This window comes from Indicator indicator, chromosome 10 (genome assembly GCF_027791375.1).
Source record: "Indicator indicator isolate 239-I01 chromosome 10, UM_Iind_1.1, whole genome shotgun sequence".
In the NCBI taxonomy this organism is placed as follows: domain Eukaryota; kingdom Metazoa; phylum Chordata; class Aves; order Piciformes; family Indicatoridae; genus Indicator; species Indicator indicator.
The window spans coordinates 21,715,633-21,735,149 of record NC_072019.1 but is presented as its reverse complement, the minus strand read 5'-3'; the positions used below and the strand labels follow the sequence as shown (position 1 = coordinate 21,735,149).

Below are 19,517 nucleotides of genomic sequence, written 5' to 3'. Positions count from 1 at the left end.
ACAGGTAGAGAAAACATTGCTAAGGCCACAGAAGGTATCACTATCAGAGCACTGGTAGATACTAACATCTCATGCCCTTTGTAGGGGTATGGTAGATGGTAGACAATTCATTAAGAGACTGAAACAAAGTGACAAAGTAAACTCCTTGTTAGAGCTATAGAGTTCCAGTCCTGCTGTGTATTAGCACTTGGTAAATTAGTCCCCTGCCAAGGAGCGACACAAAGATGTGGCAAAATAGAGGCACAGGACAAATTACTTGCCCAGTGTTACCAGCAGGTCAGTGACAGAACAGGACCAGCTCTCCCAAGCATCAACCATGGCAGCAGTCAAAAATGTGACATTAAAATGGAAGGGGGCCCCTGACAGGTCTTTACTGTATAGTCAGGAACTAATTTTGTGACCTTCCAGAACTCAAACTGAACATCTTTGGTAAAGAGACACTAGACAACTTCATAGGAAAAACAGAGTGGTTTTCTACAAAAAGTTCTTGAGGCTTTTGTGACAGGACAATCAGAGCTATTGTCAGAGCTGAAACCTATCCACATGACAAGCAATAGAAGACCATCCTGAAGGCCTGCTCCAGGGCATGAATCTACAAATCTACAGGCAAATCAAATTTAAAAAAAAAAAAAAGAAGATTCTAAGTTCCACAAGTATTCTAAAGTGGAGAAAGAAACCACTGGGCTTGGCTGGTTACTTGGGTTTTTAATTAATAGTTTTGGACATAGTGCAACTATAGCACACTTCACTTTATTCCCCGTATAAAAAAATCCCACCAAAACAACAACTTAAAGGTATCAAAGTTGAAGGCTGAGCAGTTGTTTAACCTTAAAATGGTTTCATGCCTTCACCTTTCCCCCCCTCCCCGGTAATAACTAAAACTTTCAAAACTGTTTCACAGGCAATAAACCCAAAGAATTGCCCTAGCCTGATAATGACATATTTAGAACTTGATTTAGACTCACCTACTCTCTCTAGTTCCCCAAAGATTTGATGCTTCCAGGAGCAAGCCTGCATTCATTGTCACAAATCAACAAACTCTGGCGTGGAAGCTCCAGTATCTCTGTAGAAGAGGTCTATCAGAGCAGTATATTGTAAGAAAATCTACTCAGGAAAGAAGGATTTTTCTGGATAGGTGTTCTGGCAAATTTAGCAACAATTATTTTGAGGAAGGGCATGCAGAGGAGCATGTTACTCTAACACTTCATTTTCCAGTAGCTAATAAGGATCATTGAAGGGGTAATAGGGATGTCCAGCATCTCTTGCTACTAGCTTTCCATTCACCTGTGAAATAAACAGACAGACTCAAGTCAGAAAGATAAAAATCCATTCTCACTCTCTGTTTCAAATTCTGTATGGTTTAGATTTGTAAATCTTCATATCCTAAGCATCTGGGAGCATCTTTTTTAGCTTAAACATGAGCTGTTCCCTCTACTCCTGAGTTTCCTTAGCACTTCTTGAAAGAAAAATTTAAAAAATAATTTTAAAAAGGAGATAGTTTTATAGCCTAGAGCAAGAATCTTTCAAGCTGCTGAGTCTTGAAGAATTCAATAAAGAGTAGTTAAAAGCTTTTTGCCTTGTAGCTGTTACAGAGCAAATGTTGTAACATGCACACTTCCAAACACTAAAACTATTGGAAACTATTCCAAAACTATTGGAGTTGGAGCTTTTGCCCATGTTTCCATGAGAGATTTGCTGGGCTGCCAGTTTTACAGATGGATAAGCTGAAACACATTGAATAACTTGCTCAGGGTCACATACTGAAGCAATAATATTGTCACTGAATTCCTTCATATCAGCTTTTGTTTAAGAACATTTCCACAAAGACCAGCTTCTCCAGCTGTAAAATGGGAATACTGAAACAAATATTCAGATAGGGAGAGGCTCAGGCTAGCCCAAAAGCAGATGTGGCCATACAAAAGTTTCAATTCCCACATCCCACCCTTTAACCATTTGGATGCAAAAGTTGCATTTCTAGTTGCACCGAGTCCATTTCAACACCTCCAGCTTCTGAGGAACTGAAGTAAAACCTTGCTCCTCATCTGTAACATCTGGGGAAATTTAGGTGCAGCACTGGCAAAGAGATACACACTTCCCTGGCTGACAAACTGGCATCATTCAGCTCAAACTTGTAATTGATCATGTTAGAGAAATCATTGACTTTTATACATATAAATGTGATTTTCACACATGCAAACGTGATGTTAGCGACTGCTCAAAATGTTACAGGGGCAGAGGGAATCACAGGGACTTCCAGATCACATATCCATCAGTTAAGTCCCTCTATTAGCTTCCAGTATGAAACCTGCATTTCAAAGCAACGACTGGAATCCCTTGTAAGCAACTGCTTACAGTGACTACTGAAGTGTAAAATTAGTCACTTGGGGGCACTACAGAACAGAAAACTAAAACGATAAGGCTCAACATTTGACTGATGCTCAGATCAAAATAAAGCTGAAATGAAGCTGTCAACTGAAGGCAATCCTTAAAACTGTGGACAAAAGTACCACAGTACCTTCAGGTTTCCTGATATTCTCTCAAGAGTAAACAACTTCCTCATGTTCCTAGAACTCCTCAGTTTCCCTCCGTTTCTTACCCCTGCACATTTTGCTGCACAAAACAGCTCCTCCAGAGAGCATTCTTGTTCACAGCATGCCAAGACAGCAGCTGCCAGAAGCAATGTTTCTCATAGCTGATTCCAGTCTACTCCAGGAATTTGAGAGGATGTGGGGGAGTAAGATCAGCCGTGAAGACACCGCAGGTCAATGGCAGCTAGGTATCAAACCCAGGCAGATCATCATGTGTACCATAACATCACTCCTCCTCCTGGCTTGCCGCTCATTCAAGTTTCACCTAAGTATATTCCTTGGCCAGTTACGTGTTTCCAGAAGTTTGGATTTCAGGCAGGTGCAAGGTAATTTCTAACCTCTATCCAAATACTGATCAGTTAAAGTATAAAGCAATTTAAATTGACTACATGCAATGCCATAGGCTCTCCACAGGCTTTAAACAAATCACAATGTGGAGAAGAGCGGCACAGGTCTAAGCACTTGTGTGCTTCTATCAACATGAAGTAAAGCAAGGAAAAACTGTCTTGCCAATAATAGTAGGAGCTCTGAGATCATGGTCATATCACACTTTGAAATCCAGACATTATAAATTAGAGTCATAGGGGAGACAGGCATGAAAGGTTAGACAGGAATTTTAATTTTCAGTTATGAAAATTCTTTCTGATAAGCCCAGAAGGGATGGGCAGAAGACAAAAGGTTCCACTGGAGATCTTACAGCTACAGAGTTTAGTTCTCCCCTGGCTTCTTCCTCTCTTGTTATCTGACAATATGGCAATATCTTTGAAGCCCAGCTGCATCACATTCACCCTTTTTCTATCTGGATGGGCTAGCACTTTGAACTGTATTTCATCTCTCTTTTGTGAATCACTGTGATCTGATCAGGTCTCCCAGGTAACGAAAGCTCATGAATCATCTGCAGCTCATCCAAACCAGGCTACATTTGAATGTATTTTGTCGTTTCATTAACAAAACAACTTTGTTTGAAGCATAACTTGAAAGAAACATTGTCAGCAGCAGGTGTGCTTATCACTACCACATTCACAGATCAGCAGCTAAGCTTGCAGTTTGGTGTACAGACGGCCAATCCATAAACACAATGATAATTCTGGTTGCAGGGATGTGGGGGGGGTTATTTACACACACATACTGAACCAACCATGCAGTTAAAACATGGCCTTGAAGCTCTGAGAAGCTCCATAACAACAGTGAAAGCTTCATCAAGTATCTCCCCTTGATACAAGACAGTCATTCACCACATGTTCACAGCTTCTTTTTTCTAACTCACAGTTGCCAATATGCTCTCGGGTATTAAAAAAAGCAGTGATAAATCCTGGAGAAAAGGTCTCCTCAAATAATTCCTATAGCCAGTAGCCACTGACTACTGAAGAATAACTTACAAGTAGACAAACTGCTAGAGAGGTAAGGGTATGCTTGAAGGCTTCCAGATCTGCAGATAGACCTACTGTATCTATGCAGTGCACTGTATGATAGAGAAGGGATAAATCACTTCAAACTCACTATAGCTCAGTTGCCATAGTTGGTCAGTGATGCACCAGGGAATGGCAATGGCTCTCTGTTGTATAGTCAGAAGCAGGACAATAAGAAATGAGGAACATTATGAAGACAGGAGACAAGAAGGCACTGACTTTGTTGCTGTTGTTGCAGTGAGGGAAAAGGAACAAAGTTAGATCCTATAATACAAGAGAAGACAGACCAAGAGGACTTCAACACTTACAGGGCATTGATTTCTCTAAAACCAGATTGGCATCTGACAGCACATGAGGTAAGGCTTCATGGAACAATAAACTACTGATGCTAAAAGATTCTCTGGCTAATAGATTTAGGATGAAAAATGCAACAGCCTAAACCAAATTCCTTGCACTGGAGGAAAGTCATTGCAACAGGTGCTGAAAGGTGAGACATCCAGTGGAGAGGAATGGATAAATTCCATCATGTGACTTCCTCCATGGATGTGGAGAACAGCACCCTGAGTCTTCAGGTATAAAGTAGATGGGGAGAGTTGGAACAAGGAGCCCTTGTGGAGGAATATGCACCTTAGTCTGCTTGTATGTAAGAAGAACAAATCAGCAGGAGTTTGGTGCAACTTGAAGATGGGACTCTGGCAGTAATGACAACCTGAGAGCCATCAGTAGCCAAGGAAGTTAACCCTTTTCTATCCTGCGTTTGACAAAATCTTTCATCATAGATACTGTAAAAAAGATAAGAGCATTCTGATGGGGAGAGCAGAAGAAAGAAAACTGCAAAACCCCTGGGTTGTGCACATAATGAAAACATAGAAACATGAGAAATTTACCGTAATCATTGGCACAATGTAACGCCAGTTTTTATTCAGGCTTCCAATGTGGTTCATTTCCTCCTCTGTGAGACTGAAATCAAACACCTGAGAACAAAAGCAAGAGGCTTCATTCAATAACCACCATATTTAATTGATGTTGAGTTTTGCCTCTTGGTTTTGTTTCCTTTGTAAGTCACAACCATCTCCTTGAGCAGTGAATTTCTCCAGATATCCACAGAAAAAGAGGCAACTTACAGGCTAAAAGGTTCACTTCTCAATAATCCAGGACAGAATGGAACAGCAGCAGTAACCTAAGACACTGATGGCTATTTCAAGTGTTTAATTTCAGATGATTGTGCAACAACACAATTTATCTGAAGCAAACACACACAAGACTGGAGTAATTTATTAAGTTGTAGTTACACAATATTTCTTTTGTACTTGCAGAAAGAAAACCCATGTGCTGTATTAGAGTTGCAGGATCCTGGTGTTAAAACCCAGGTAAACTGAACAGAACAGGACTTGCAATATTTCAAACATCTTCAAAAGCTGCCAAGTCTGAGCCTCAAATAGAGGGAATTTCCATACAATTCTGACCAACAGCATTTATGTACCTGTAAAAATCTTGGCTTTAGATAGCATTAGTTTTGTCTTCTGTTTATAAATATGAAGTTGTAATTAAGCAATTTTTGTAAGAAACACCAAAACAAAAGGCTTGAAGCTTGAGGTGCTCATACACTTGCCAACTCTAAGCTTACACTGATACTGCACAGCAGGACTGTTCCTCCAAGTAAGTGCTGCCTATTTAATCAAATACTCTTTTCCCATGTAGATCTGAACAGTGATTAACTGCAGAGTTTACTGGAGTTTGTTGACATTTCCAGTACCTACTACATGGCAGAACTTGGGTTTACGGGAATAACATTTCCAGAAACAAGTCCCAGCTGAAAAACATGTAACCAGCTCATCTGTATGAGGACTGTAAAATGGAGCTCAGAGGGTGGTGATTGAGAGATTTCTCTCCAAATTACTGGAAGTCAGAGTTTTCAAATAATTTCTAGAGTGAGCTGCTTCTATTTCAGAACAGAAGCAAATTACACTAATTCTATTCCATCAGCATCATCGGAGTGACAATTTGCTGCAAAAATAGTCACCAGCCCTCACTTGCCAGGAGAGCAACTCTTACTCATAAAGAACATCTTTAAGAGACTCCCTTGTTCAATAAGTTTGTATCTCAGATACACTTCAGTAAAGAATTTTCATTTAGCTTCTACAAAGTGCATTCCTTATCTTTTGATGGCAAGACTGTGCATGTGCACATACGCACACACTCACACACTTAGCTGGAAAACAAACTTGGTATGTTTTAAGCAAAAATCCTTACCCTCCCTTTTAAGCATGCTAATACACTGATGAACAAGTATAAACCCAGTGCCTCAGCTTGTTGTTCTGCAAGCAGTAGGACAGTGTATCACTCACGTGAAAATACGTTGCTGAAACTCCTTTCCTTCATTTAAACTCACCTGGATGTTCTGCTGAATGCGAGCCGGAGTGATGCTCTTGGGAATGGCAATCACTTTACGCTGCACTTGCCATCTATAAGAGGAGAGGGGGAGAGATTTTCTGGGTGTGCAGCCCAAGAACCACAGTCTTTATTTTGGTTGAATCTGTGCCATCAGAGATGCCACATTGCTATGTGAAATAAAAATACCCAGAAGAGGGCTGACATAGCACTGTATTGTATTAGGACCTAATGTGTCCAAGCTTAAGTGAAACAGTAGCCACTAGACTAATCAGTGAGAGGAAGATGCTCATGCCTTTAAACAAGCAAGCAAGTTGCAGGTGCTTTAAAACTACAAACCCAAGAGTCAGAAAAAACATGCTTAAGAATTTTATGCAAGTTCTAACATGACAACCACCAAGAAACTAGAAGAAAACCAAAAACCTCAAGTGCCTGTCTAGTAGTTTGAGAACAAAATCTTGAACATGTTCAGCTGTCAGGGTAACTTGCTGCTGACCTAGACTGTACTAATGGTATTGACAGATAAAGACACAGGTAAAAAAAAAAAATCCTTTTTTACTTTACAAGGTACTGATCATATTCTGGATATCACTCAATCGTTTCTCAGTGTCCAGCAGCTAGCTTTTGCTATATAAAAAAACCAGCAAATAGTCCTTCAGTGTGAAGATGGAAAGTCCCTTCCTCAGCCCCTCTTCCTGGGAGTCCATTTGCATGAAGGATTCAAGCAACTGACCATGTGCAAACCCAGTAGCTTGTACTTAAAATGTGGCAGCACTGCTGCCTTAATAGTCCCACTGCTACTCCACAGCAGAAAAGGTTGGGATCTGTCCCAGGCATGGATCCATGCCCTGAATGAACTCCTCTTACCTACTTCATCCACCTGTCCTAAGGCAGGACCAACTCTATGAACTCTGTAAAACAAGCACCAAATGGGGTTTGCTTTTGGCACTCCCTATGATTTTAGCTCCTCACTGATGTGGAAGAATATGTAATTTAAGTTGATTTTTTTCCAGCTTGTGTGTTTTGATTTAAGGCTGTGTCCCCAGATGCCATCCTTTCTCAACTGTTCTGTACCTGAGGATGATCTGTGCAGGTGACTTGCTGTATTTTTCTGCCAGTGTTTTGATCCCAGGCTCCTCTAGAAGCACAGGCTCATCTGGGTGTTTCCACATGCGGTCTGGAGAACCAAGGGGACTGTAGGCAGTGACAACCAATCCTCTCTTCTGGCAGTGAGCTATCAGCTCATTCTGAGCTAGGTAAGGATGGCATTCTACCTATTAAAACAATCCACAATGAGCAGCTAGGTTACAGGTATCAACACAAAACTCTAAACAAACAGGATGCCAAAAGAACAACAGAACCAAACACATCACAGGTGGTCCTTCCAGACTCTGGAAATCCTTAGTTGATTCAGTTATACCTCACTACCAGGAGAGTGAAAGCTTACAGGAAAAGGAGAACAGACCACCTAAGTATAGAGTGCTGGATGATTTTTTTCCTATGTACCAAACAGATCACACAGTGAGCAAAGAAGCTCTTTATAGAAGGCATTCAAGCTACTCCCTCGCTTTCTTTCTTTGTAATAGACTAAATGGATCCTCACAAGAGAAACAACCTCTACCAAAGATCTAATCAACTAAGCAAGCATAAATGGCTGTGGAACATGGATATAGACCTCCTCCCCAACAAATTAATCTGTGTTTGTGCATACACCTGCAGAGCTAGCTATATTCTTCCCTTTATATAAGCAACTGCACGACTTGTCTAAACACAGAGCATTAGTTTGCAAGTTCTTCACTCCCAAGGACAAACAGCAAAGGTATTCATCCTCTCCTCTATTCATCTTACCTGCAGCACGGCTGGTTTCACAGTAGCCACACTTAATACATCATCAATCTGACGACTGTTGAAGTTTGACAGCCCAATGGCTTTCACAAGACCTTTCTCTACCAGCTTCTCCATAGCCTTCCAGGTGTCCTTGTAATCAGTGTAATCATAACGCATCGTGTTATCAGGATTCTTCGGGAAGATATTGTCTCCTCGTCTACAGCATCAAAGGTAAAGTGTGAGTACCACGTTATTTATATTATGTTAGTTCTTCCCTAGAAGAAACTTTCCTCAAAGGACTCTTAAACACTTTCACAGTTGGGAGGACAGAGCACAAACTCAGCAGATTTGTTTGTCAAACTCCATTATGCTGACTTAACCTATAGTCATTCCCATGCAAACTTGTTACATGATACTTTGAGCCACTTACCTATACAGTAATGACCACACAGAACCGATAAGCCACTGTACATGCAGCAGCAGCTCTTTGCACACACTGATCCTAGCAAAGCAGATGATTTAGAGAGCAGCAACCTGGAGGTCAGCTTTGGTTTTTCAATTTGTTTTTTTGAGAGAGGACTGATACTCTACACAATCTGTTTGGATCTGCTACCAAAGGGATTTTGGGTTATGTCTATGAGAGACTGCATTCAAAGTACACTGGCATTCCCACTCCCTCCAGATTCTGTAGCAGTGCTAGCATTCAAGAGAAGTAGAGATTCCCACAGAAATATTAACATGTACATGTTGCTTATAGGCTCAGTGTGCTTCTACCAACCTGTGTAAAAAATAAAATCTAAAAAGGAAAAAAAACCCACACACAAAACAACAGCAACAAAAAAACCACCACAAAAAACCCCAAACATGCACAAAGAACCTGGTTATGCCAGGTGACACCACCATACTACCAGAGGGCTATGACTGGTGTCTGAGCAGTCCATGCTTGGAGGATTACAAGCAATCCTACCGGAAGAGCACAGCTCCATAACCACTGCAGGACACTGCTAGCTCTATCTCAGAGACTGTCTTATGTTGCTCTAGCCAAGCAGTGTATGGTAGTGAGAAATGGCAGCAGCTGGAGATGTTGATGTCATTGATGAATCTACAACCAAGGGTAACTATGAAAGCTTTATGAGCTCCCAACTCAGAAAAGCAGCCTCAAATATCAAGACTAGTATTTGAAGCAAGAGATTCATTTACAAGTCCTAGAGGCACTGTGATTTTCACCTGGATGCCTATTTTAATTTCTGTGTAAATAACATTTGTTTGCCTAGCTTCCCAATGTAATGGGCACTATGGTTAACTAGACATTAAAACAGCTGAAGTAGAGCTAATGGAAAACTGTAGAATGAACAGTTTCTTTTTTGAGAATGTCAGTTCTGCCAACTGTTTCCACAACATCAAACCAATTTAAATATTAGCAATATCTAAACATGCATAATTCTTTGTGTCACTATCAATGCAACGTTTAATTTTTTTCAATTAACTGGAAAACAAACCTGTTTCACAACAGGGGGATTTTTTTAACAGTTCTTCCTCTGAACCAGCTCTAGCTGAAAACACTTCCTCATTCTGTTATGCTGTGGAATATATCTATACTTCCTTTTACTTTTAGTGTTGTATACCTTGTAAAATTCAGTTCATATGACTAGAAGGGCAAAAAAAAAAAGTTCTCAAACAGCCAGATGCCTTTTAAATTGAGAGGCTTTCCACTGCTGAGTGAAGTCTCCATACAAGCATTTGGTCAGGAGATATACTCCCTCTCTGCCGCATGCTTGTAGATGTGGAAGCAATGTTGTCATAAAGCAAGGAACTTTGCCTCTGATGCCTACATGGATTTAGCACTTAGCTGATGAGCTTCCTTGTCTTGTATCTCCTCAAATCATAGAATCAAAGCGTCATAAGAAGTGATTTCCATTTCCTCCTCATACAGACAGCACCATGACACTGCATGTGTTTGGCCACACCAGTACAGTTAATAACTATTAGCAAAAAGTCATCTTCACAAAACACTTAATTCTCAGTTTACAGATAAATAAAACTAAGGCACAAAGTACTGACAGCATTTCCTCAAGGCTGCCACATGGGTCAATAGCAGAACCAAGAATAGCTGCCACACTTCCCCAGTGCCTAGTTGAAGACACTAAAGTATTTTAAGATTCAAATATATTTTAAATTTGACAAATTTTCAGCCAGTGTAAGATGGCAAACTTCAGTATAGAAATTTGTGCCATGAAGTTTTCTTACTTTTTCCCAGTTGGACTACTTTCATTTATTTGTCTTTGACACCCACACCAAACTCTCAGAAGTTTAGTGTTCCTAATTTCATTATCTAGTTGTTCTCACTATTAAAAATTTTTAAGTAATTGCTTAAAGATTTTAAATTGAGACTTAACACTCATTTTTCCACCCTCATCATTGCTAAATGCTTCTACACAAAACTAGAAGTGTTGTCTCCTCTACTGCTTATTTTCTAACAGCAAAATTGCCACCAAAACCTGAAATTCAAAGAAAAATGAAATTGGAACAATTATTTCTGTGAATGAAGGGACAAAATATGGGTATGTGCACAGGTTATGGTAGAGAAGAATGTCTGTAGTGTAGTCTGTGATACTACATGATTAGCCACAATGAAAAACATCTTGCAGGCAGTATACAAAGGAAGAAATTCACAGCTCAGAAAGAAGGCCCTCAGGACATAACAACAGCCACTTATTAAAAACTGGAGTTTCTGCATTCTATGCCCTTTCCAGTGAGAACTTACTCAAAAGCGTGAGGCCAGTGCATGAGGTACAGATCCAGGTAATCCAGTTTCAAATCACCAAGTGTTTTCCTTAATGCTGGCTCTACATCATCTGGGTGGTGCTTGGTATTCCAGAGCTTTGATGTTACAAACAGGTCCTGCCTTTTAATATCCTGTAAGAAAGGAAAAAAAAAAAAAAGAAAAAGAAAAAACGTAGTAACACACAGAACCCACAAATTAAACCTTTCAAAAATATATTGGATGGAGAACAGTGAGAGAAATGTCACACTGGTGATAGAAATACACACCACATACTTAGGAATGTATTAGAAGTTCTAAACCCCAAAATTGTCCTCTCCACACACGCAATTTTCCAAGTTTTCCCATTCGAGTGTCTACTAAGTGTGATGTGGCCAAAAGAAAGGTTACTCAGTTCATCATATGTAAATGTTGTCATTTCTATTTAGCAATTCACATATTCTAGGCACCAGCAGCTAATTTCCTATACTCATCATGTTATAAACTAAGAATGCTTCTCATGGAAAGAGCGTGGGAAAAGAAACAGAAGTTGTTTACCCGAACCTCTTCACTTCAGTTTCTAGGTTCTGGAAGAAACACACTAAGAACTGAGTGCCCTGTATCTTATATAAAAAAGGGAAATAGCCAGAAATTCAACAAATAGAAAGTTTGTTAACTAGGATGTATAAAATGCAAAAGGGAGATTGTATTTGGAAAGCTGAAGGACAGAACACCATTAGAGTGCACTTCTCACTGTGTTATGTGTGACCAAATTTCACTCAGATCTATACTTTGTAGAAGCTGGAATTAATTCCTTCATTTCTCACCTCCAACCATCTAGTTACTACTGTGTTTCACCTATGGCTGTTGTGTTCAAAGAGAAAGAGGTTTTAAAATTTCTAGGATTAAGTTAGCTAGCTAGTACAAACTGAATAAGAGAGTCCTATGCTTCCTTGTATTAGTTACCATATTTATTAGGAAGGAATCCTTGGGGCAAGCTGAGGACAGCCTCTCTTGAGCTAACTGTATATCAAAGACATTGCTCAAAAGCCAAGGTAAGAGCAGAAGGGAAGCGAAACTTTCTTTCCGTGGGCTCTGAGGCTGTTAGAGGTAATCCTTCTGGCCCCTCAGGCCACAGAGGAAGGGCTGATGAACTTAAGATTCCACTCCATGTCATCCATAGGAATGCCAGTCACACTACGTTAGATTTAGGTCATGGACTCTCAGGTGCAGGCCCTAGAGGCACAGTTACCAAACTTTCAAGTGCAATCACTGCTTAAACAAGCAAAAGTGTATGTATTTACTCATTCGTATTTTATCTATAAGCAAAATAATCTACAGCCACTGAATCTGCTGTGGATATCCACCACTGCATGCTATTCCAGAATGGCAAACTAGAGGAACTTTTCCACTGTATCATGGCAAATATTTTACAATATAACTACTGATTCTGGGAACCTCCAATTTTTGATACCCAAATTGGGATACTTTGCCATGGGGAAAGGGGCAAGCAGAGACATTTTTTAAAAGGCCTTTTCTGTAGCTTGCTTGCAATTGTTCCAACAATCTTTTCTCCTTCTGACAGCCAGGAGATAAAGCCCTCTTTCGTGTCTGTTCCTGATCCATAACAAACAGCTGGGGTAGAGGAGGAGGAGGAGGAAAGTCACATGTTAACTTTACAGACTACTTTCAGGTAAGTCAATGTGGTGATTCTTGCACTTTTACCTTGTTGGGCCCAAGGCATTCCTGGAGAGCTTCACCGATCTCCGCTTCATTGCAGTAAGCTGCTGCGCAATCGATGTGGCGATAACCTGCACTGAGGGCGTATTTCACTGCTGCTTTCACCTGTACCCAGAAAGAGATTACCCAATGCAATCAGTGAAAAGGCACACATCACTGAAGGAAAAAAAATAACACGTTAGGAACTTAGCGAGAAACATCTCCAAAGACCTACATACAGTCATGAGATCCAAACAGAGCAGGATACAGTCCTCTGTAGCATAGCTTTCAGGAGTTAGCAGATGCTTCAAAAGTAACAAGAAAATGGACCGTGCACACAAGCCAAGCATGTAAAATTCACCAGATATAATAGGGATTCTTTCTTAACTATAGTTGTCACACTTGTCTTAAATATAAAATAAGCTTTATGAAGGAGGTTTTAAATAAATTATGTCTCAGGAGGACAATCTTCTGGAATTAATAAAGTAATAGATCAATGTCTCTCAAGGCTGGAAGATACCTCCTTTTTCCTGGTAAAGAAAGAGTCTTGTTTGTAATTCCAGAATTGCCACAGTTTGGGTTTGGTTCAACTGCTAACGATTTCTAAGATAATACTATTTATATACAGCACATTTTCCCTCCATGTCTTCATTTTCACTGATTGCACAACAACAGAAGTCATTCCACTGCTGAGTATTAACCCATGGCCTGCAGGGGATCTCCTGATGCTCTCAACTTTGCATATTGCTTTTCACATTGCTGACAATGAGGGTGTTGCCAGCAGCAACACATCCCTTGCAGGAACTGAAAATGAATGCAGATTTCAGTGTCATAATGGTTTCCCGTTAGGTTGATGGTCATTAAGTGAAATGTATTTAATTTAACTTCCAGTGAATATGAAATGTATCTTCTCTTTTACATCTACCCTTCTGAAATGCTACAGTAAGAGTACATCTTAACTGTACATGGATTTCTATACCTTGCTTTTCAACGACTTGGGAGATTGTAAATTACTCTGTATATAAGGCTTGATGCAATAGGGCCCTAAAGTATTTATAGAGATTAAATGTCTAATGTCAAGAGATTAGTAATGTGTTCACAAAGGCTAGATAGAAAGAGATTGATTTCATTCAACTTAATCAAATGCCAGCACTTTAAATTTTAAAGCTGACGAAAATTATTAACACCAACTAAAGATGTGTACAGTCTTGCTTTTAGATGCTCAGATAGAAGGGGAAATCAAGTGTGAAAAAGATCTCTCTTCTACTGGTGGATTTCATCTTTTCTTCTTGGCAAGGCACACACTGGATATTCTGATTGCATTCTTCGGCATTTTGAGAGGAAAACTGGAATGCAGAGCAGTTTCCCTTAGCTAGAATGACAAAGCACTTCTATTACAGCAGTGAAGTAAGCTCTTCCATTCTCTAGCAGGATGACATTTACAACCCATTTCACTGTGACAAAGACATTCCTCAGAAGGTCACTACAAAGTCAATGTGGTGGTAATTCTGAAATCACTTGAGATATATTAAATGCTTTTAAGACTCAACATCCAATTTTAAGACTCGAAAAAGGTGAGAGCTGTGGAGCTGAGGCAGAAAGGAAAGGATAAACAGACGTGCTGTCTCTGTACTGATCTCTTGTTTCTTCTACCAGAATAGTAAATTTTTTTTTAATCCAAAAGGGCACAAAATTTGCCATAAAACAGAAGCAGACAACACTTGCAGAAAACTAGGCACAAGGCACTTCAAGCACATTTCTGCAAAGGAAAAAACAGGAAGCTGTATTTCTGTATCAGCATGTTTGGATAAATTTCTAGCACTGAAAACCGGGACTGGTCATTTAATAAGGTTTGGATTGGAGCAAAACCTGTATTTGTGTAAACTGCTGTCAGCCTACTGAGACATTCCGACATGAACTGAGAGTTCCTGTTCCACAAAAAAATGTTCAAAAAAAGCATTTCTGGCGCAGAAAGAAATTCCAGCTACTGTATATTTAAGAAGAGCAGTTTGTTTTAACAAAGTTTTGTATTTTTGAGATTATGTTCAGACAGGTATATTAATTTCTGGAGGGGCAGAATGAAAAAAAAAAAAAACAACAAAATAGAAGCAGATGGAGATTTCATGAGCCTCTAGGTATCTGCTGTTGTGAAGTAACAATACCTAAAAGATTCTTCAAACTTTTCATATATTATACAGTTTAACCTGCTGATACTGCTATGGAAGGAGCAATTAAGTTCATTGTACATTAGTCAAGTTGAATCACACAGCTTAAGTGTGACTCATGAACCCAGCATCATATAACTACAGAAAGTTGGTCTGAACAGATCTTGAGGCATCACCTACTCTATTCCCATACCCCACAGTAAGGCAAACTTACGTCTAAGCCACTCCTAAGCACCTTTGTCAAAACTCTTTAAGTGACAGGCAGCCTATTCCAATGCTTAGATATATTTATGTTCCAGCCTTTTAGATGTCTAACAAGACAGCCCAGATGTCACATCCTAGTCCTGAAATCCATGGTTTCCCCTCTGTAAGAGCTTTTTGCACATTTGGAAAGCATGAGCACGCTTCCTCTCAAGCCTCTCAGCCTGTAGGCTCCTCCTTCCTTCATCACAACTAATTTGTTCCAAACCTTGCACCACTGTAGCTGCTGCCTCATCACCTGGCTCCTGTTTTTCTTGAAGTGGTTTGGCCCAAAACAGACACAGTATTTCAGCTGAAGCCTTACTCTCCTTCACCATATAGCAAAGTCCTAGGAAATTACAATCCCATGTATAGATCCTAACAAGAGACTTGGCCTTCCCTCCTCTTTTGGTTTTGAAGATGGAGGAACATGATATTGCTGACAAACAGTGGCAGGCTCAAAAACAGGATTTGTAAGTCCCAATTCATTACAGATTTCCAGCTGAAAAACTACTAAGCCATCTCTATACTTCCAAGCAACACAGAGTTCAAGTGACTAGAGACCTTCTTCTGCACAGCCCCAAGACATTATGAAGTGGCTTTCTCAGTTCTAGTCAATAGTACTTGGAAAGAAAAGGCTCTGACAGCCTCTCCTGCTTCCTGCAAAGATTTTAGCAGTCCAAGTACACTTTGCTGACAGGAAACACAAAAAAAACCCAGATCATCAGTCCACATGACATTGAGATAAAATACAACCAGAACCTAAGTGTTGCTCTACAGCAGTTTGCACACAATGTACTAAAACGGGCTGAAAAAGAACTCAGACCACCACATAAGTAATGCCAACTTAAGAACTGATGTTCTCTAAAATAGTTTTGTCTCCTATCCTTCAAATGTTGAAGTCTTTCCTTCAATATATACCTTCACTAGAGCATTTCTGTGCGCATAAACAGGATTCTCTATGTTGCCTGACAAGCTTTTCCACGAACTAAAGTCTTCTCCATAGAAGCAATCCTGTCACAAGACACCCAGTCCAACTGGGTTTCTGAAGTACACATCCTCTTCAGCTTTCCTGAAGTTTCACACAGAAATACAGCTTCCCTAAGCCCTATGTTTCTTTTCCCTGATCTGAGCCTCAGCAGATCAAACTGCTCATCAGGTGGGGATCAATCCTCCGGGTTGAAAGCATGGCACAATTGAAAGAAGAGAACAAAGCAGTAAAGGGTTACAGACAAGCAAAGTCCAATATTAAAAAAAAAAAAAGAGCTTCTGTTATTCTTGATGCTCCTGTCTGAATGGACTTCTGTTTGAACTCATTTCATAAGCTTCTGTACTTTGTCCCCTTCCAGTCAATAGCCTATATCCTGTTCCCATGGTATCATGTAAAACAAATTAATCTTCTAGCTTTTGATCATGTAAGACAGAAAATATCCTATTATTTTATAGGAACTAAATTCTATAAAATGATATATAGGATCTAAATCCTATAAAATTCTATGGTCTTCCAACATGGATTTAAATTCAATTATTTTCTCCACCTGTTCTTACCATCAAGGAAATAAAAGCTGCAGATGCCCTTGCATTGCACTGCTAAGATCTGACTACAAAGTCAAGGCTTGTTTAGGATCAGGAACAGTAACAGCAATAATAAAATAATTGCTCAAGAGAGTAAGGTCATAACTGAAAAGCAGCTTGGCAAGGAAAATATTTACAATGTGCAAAATATTTACCTGATATAATTTAAAAGCCATCCATTTCCACCCTTGCCTCTAATGCAGCCCTTACACAAAAAAGCATTTGATGAACAGCCTCTACTTGGAAACAGCTAGATTAAATATAATCAATTCTTCTGCTTCTGTAGAGTTTTATCCTTTAAGTCTTTAATTCATAATTACAAATACTCTCCCTGAACTACATCATATCCTTTTAAGGGTAAATCATTTGGCTGCTCTGCCAAATTGCTGCTATTTTTCTGAATTCTCAAGAGTGACTAACAGAATTTTTTTTATTCCATAAGAAAAGCAGCAGCTTCTGTAGCTAGCCACTTTCACTGCACTTTTTAGATTTTACCTTCATCATATTCTAGGAATAAAGTCTTTGAAGACAGTAGATATTTCAAAAGAAGTGATTCCAAATGAGTCCCATAAAATCCCAGAGAAGATGCAGGATCCTATGTGGGGTTCAGCTGCTTCCTATAGCAAAATCTGCTATCCTATAGCACTGCTTCCTATAGCAAAATCTATCTGAATTAGGTTTAAATTGTACACAGGCAGGATCATTCTTGGTTCTTTTATGACACCATACGTTTCTCAGAACAGTTAAGTGCACAAAGTAAACAATGCATTTGTATTCTGTTTTTTTTTTTTAGTTTTAGGCAATGCACATTTAACTGCTTTGGGTGCACAGAAATTCATCTATTAAGTTCACACATGTTAATAAATTTAATTCAGCTGCCAGCTGATGTTTCAAGTGACAGAGATGAACATTCACCCTTGTCCTCATTTAAGAGGTTGACTGAGCTTTCACCCCAACTCAGCTTCCACATCAGCAAAGTTTTTATTCCCAACAAACAGATGCACTCTCTTGACAGTTGTTCAGACTGGAAGACCAACAATAAAATGGCTTGGAATAGATTTAATTTTTATAGCTTGTTTCCCAATCTTTTTCTAGCTGGCAGAATACCTTTCCCTCTCAGCCACAAGCACAATGTCATCAGCCAATCTCAAAAAAACAGCATGAAGATAATGCAAGAGTAGCAGCAAGAGACACATTTACTGCCCAGACATGCAATGGTACACATAATCCAAGGTACACAGAAACAACAGTACCAGCTAAGAATTGCACCAAGCAGTGGATGTTGCCTTTTACAGCAAGTATGTGCAATCTCTTCCCCCAAGAATTTATCTTTCAACTAAATGAAACAGAAAAACAAAAAAACCCACCACAGACAAGAGAGAGAAGCATTACAGTAGAAGGGACAGTACACAGCATGCCAACATTCCCACAGAGGGTTTGTAGTAATACATTGAATTGTTTCCAAGTGTGGTGTTTGCCAATTCATTGCCTTTAGAAGCAGCATGAATGTCTAAATGACATACTAGTCTTCTAAGCCTAAAAGCAGGACAATCAAAGCAAGTTCTTTGTTTTTGTGCTAAACACAGGTTGACAGTTGGAACAGCACTTTGAACAAGAACAACTAGAGTTCTGGCCTCTCAAAACTATGTGTTCAGCTGAGTCATTAGCCCAAGCCAGAGGAATGTTTGGTCAAAGTGAAGCCCTGAGGATTTACCAGTGGAAGAGTCAGGCATTTTCCCCATCTCACCCCACTCATTAGCCTCTTTCTGGATTCATCTTCCAAAGCATCACTGCCTAAGGCCTGGGTTGACAATTCTTAAGGGATCTTCTTCTGCTGCTGGTTTTGTCCCTTAAGGTCTTGGTCATGCAAATACATACATACATTACACTGACTTCAGGGGACGAAAGACTAATCCCATTCAAGCAAAGGATCCAGGCCTCAGATCTAGGATCTTCAAAAAAGGTGCACAAAATGCAAATACTAGTTAAGAGCACAACACTGTATTGTTCTCTGCTTACTTGGCCAGGTTCACTTTTCCACGTTCCCAATCCTATGAGAGGCATCTTCTGCCCAGTGTGGAGTGAAACGAAGCCGCATGCTGCAGACATTTTTTCCCTAAAGAAGAATAAGAGCAAACTGAGTTTTGCAGCAATTCAGTGATTTACAACAATTTGCCTTTTCTATGCAAAAACAAATAAATAAAATCATAGAGGTTCTCATGATGCTAAAGATGAAGTAGGTTCTTCACAGTTTTTACTGGTACAAAGGAAATTAATAGCTACCCTGGAGAGACTACAAAAAGAGCCCTTTTTCTCCTCTTCCTTCTTTTTCTCTTCTCTTTTACAATGCACAGGTTTAATATTTCTCAGAGCTCAGAGGTACAGAAAGAAGCATCCTGCAATAACATAACATTAAAAGGGAAGCTGAGATAAAAAAAAAAATCTGGGAGGTTTTTTAAATCATCAGTAAGCTTTAATGAGGCAGAAGGGAGCAAGAGATGTTTTCCTACCCTTAGCATACATTAATTCCACAGGACTTCAGCACTTTCTCTTTTACCAACTCACTACCAGCTGGCTCAGCAATGAAGCTTTGGTTATTGCTGTGGTTGGGGATAAAATTTGACAGAAACTGCCAGTGCAGGTTAAGGTATGAAGACCCGATACAGGCAGGGCTTTGATTTGGAGTGGTCCATAAAGGCATTTACAAAGGCATAGCCCACAAAAACAAACCAAAAATTAATGCTCTGAAAAACATCACCGCTCATACCAGTCCCATCTTTTTATGCCATGTATGTGCTTCATCACCCTTCAACCCAAATTCTCACCAACTCAGAGATAAACT

General features: G+C 39.7%; 1 protein-coding gene across 1 annotated transcript; it reads right to left on the bottom strand.

Annotated features, from left to right (window-relative positions):
- Positions 1-843: 843 nt before the first annotated feature.
- Positions 844-18,982, bottom strand: AKR1A1 (aldo-keto reductase family 1 member A1). Its single transcript, XM_054384597.1, has 9 exons — positions 18,959-18,982; positions 18,695-18,791; positions 12,702-12,821; positions 10,980-11,131; positions 8,237-8,432; positions 7,463-7,662; positions 6,390-6,462; positions 4,885-4,971; positions 844-1,284 (listed from the first exon to the last, which is right to left on the bottom strand). Exons 2-9 carry the CDS (start codon positions 18,782-18,784, stop codon positions 1,219-1,221), a joined length of 984 nt encoding a protein of 327 aa, XP_054240572.1. The 5' UTR covers positions 18,785-18,791; positions 18,959-18,982; the 3' UTR covers positions 844-1,218.
- Positions 18,983-19,517: the final 535 nt, after the last annotated feature.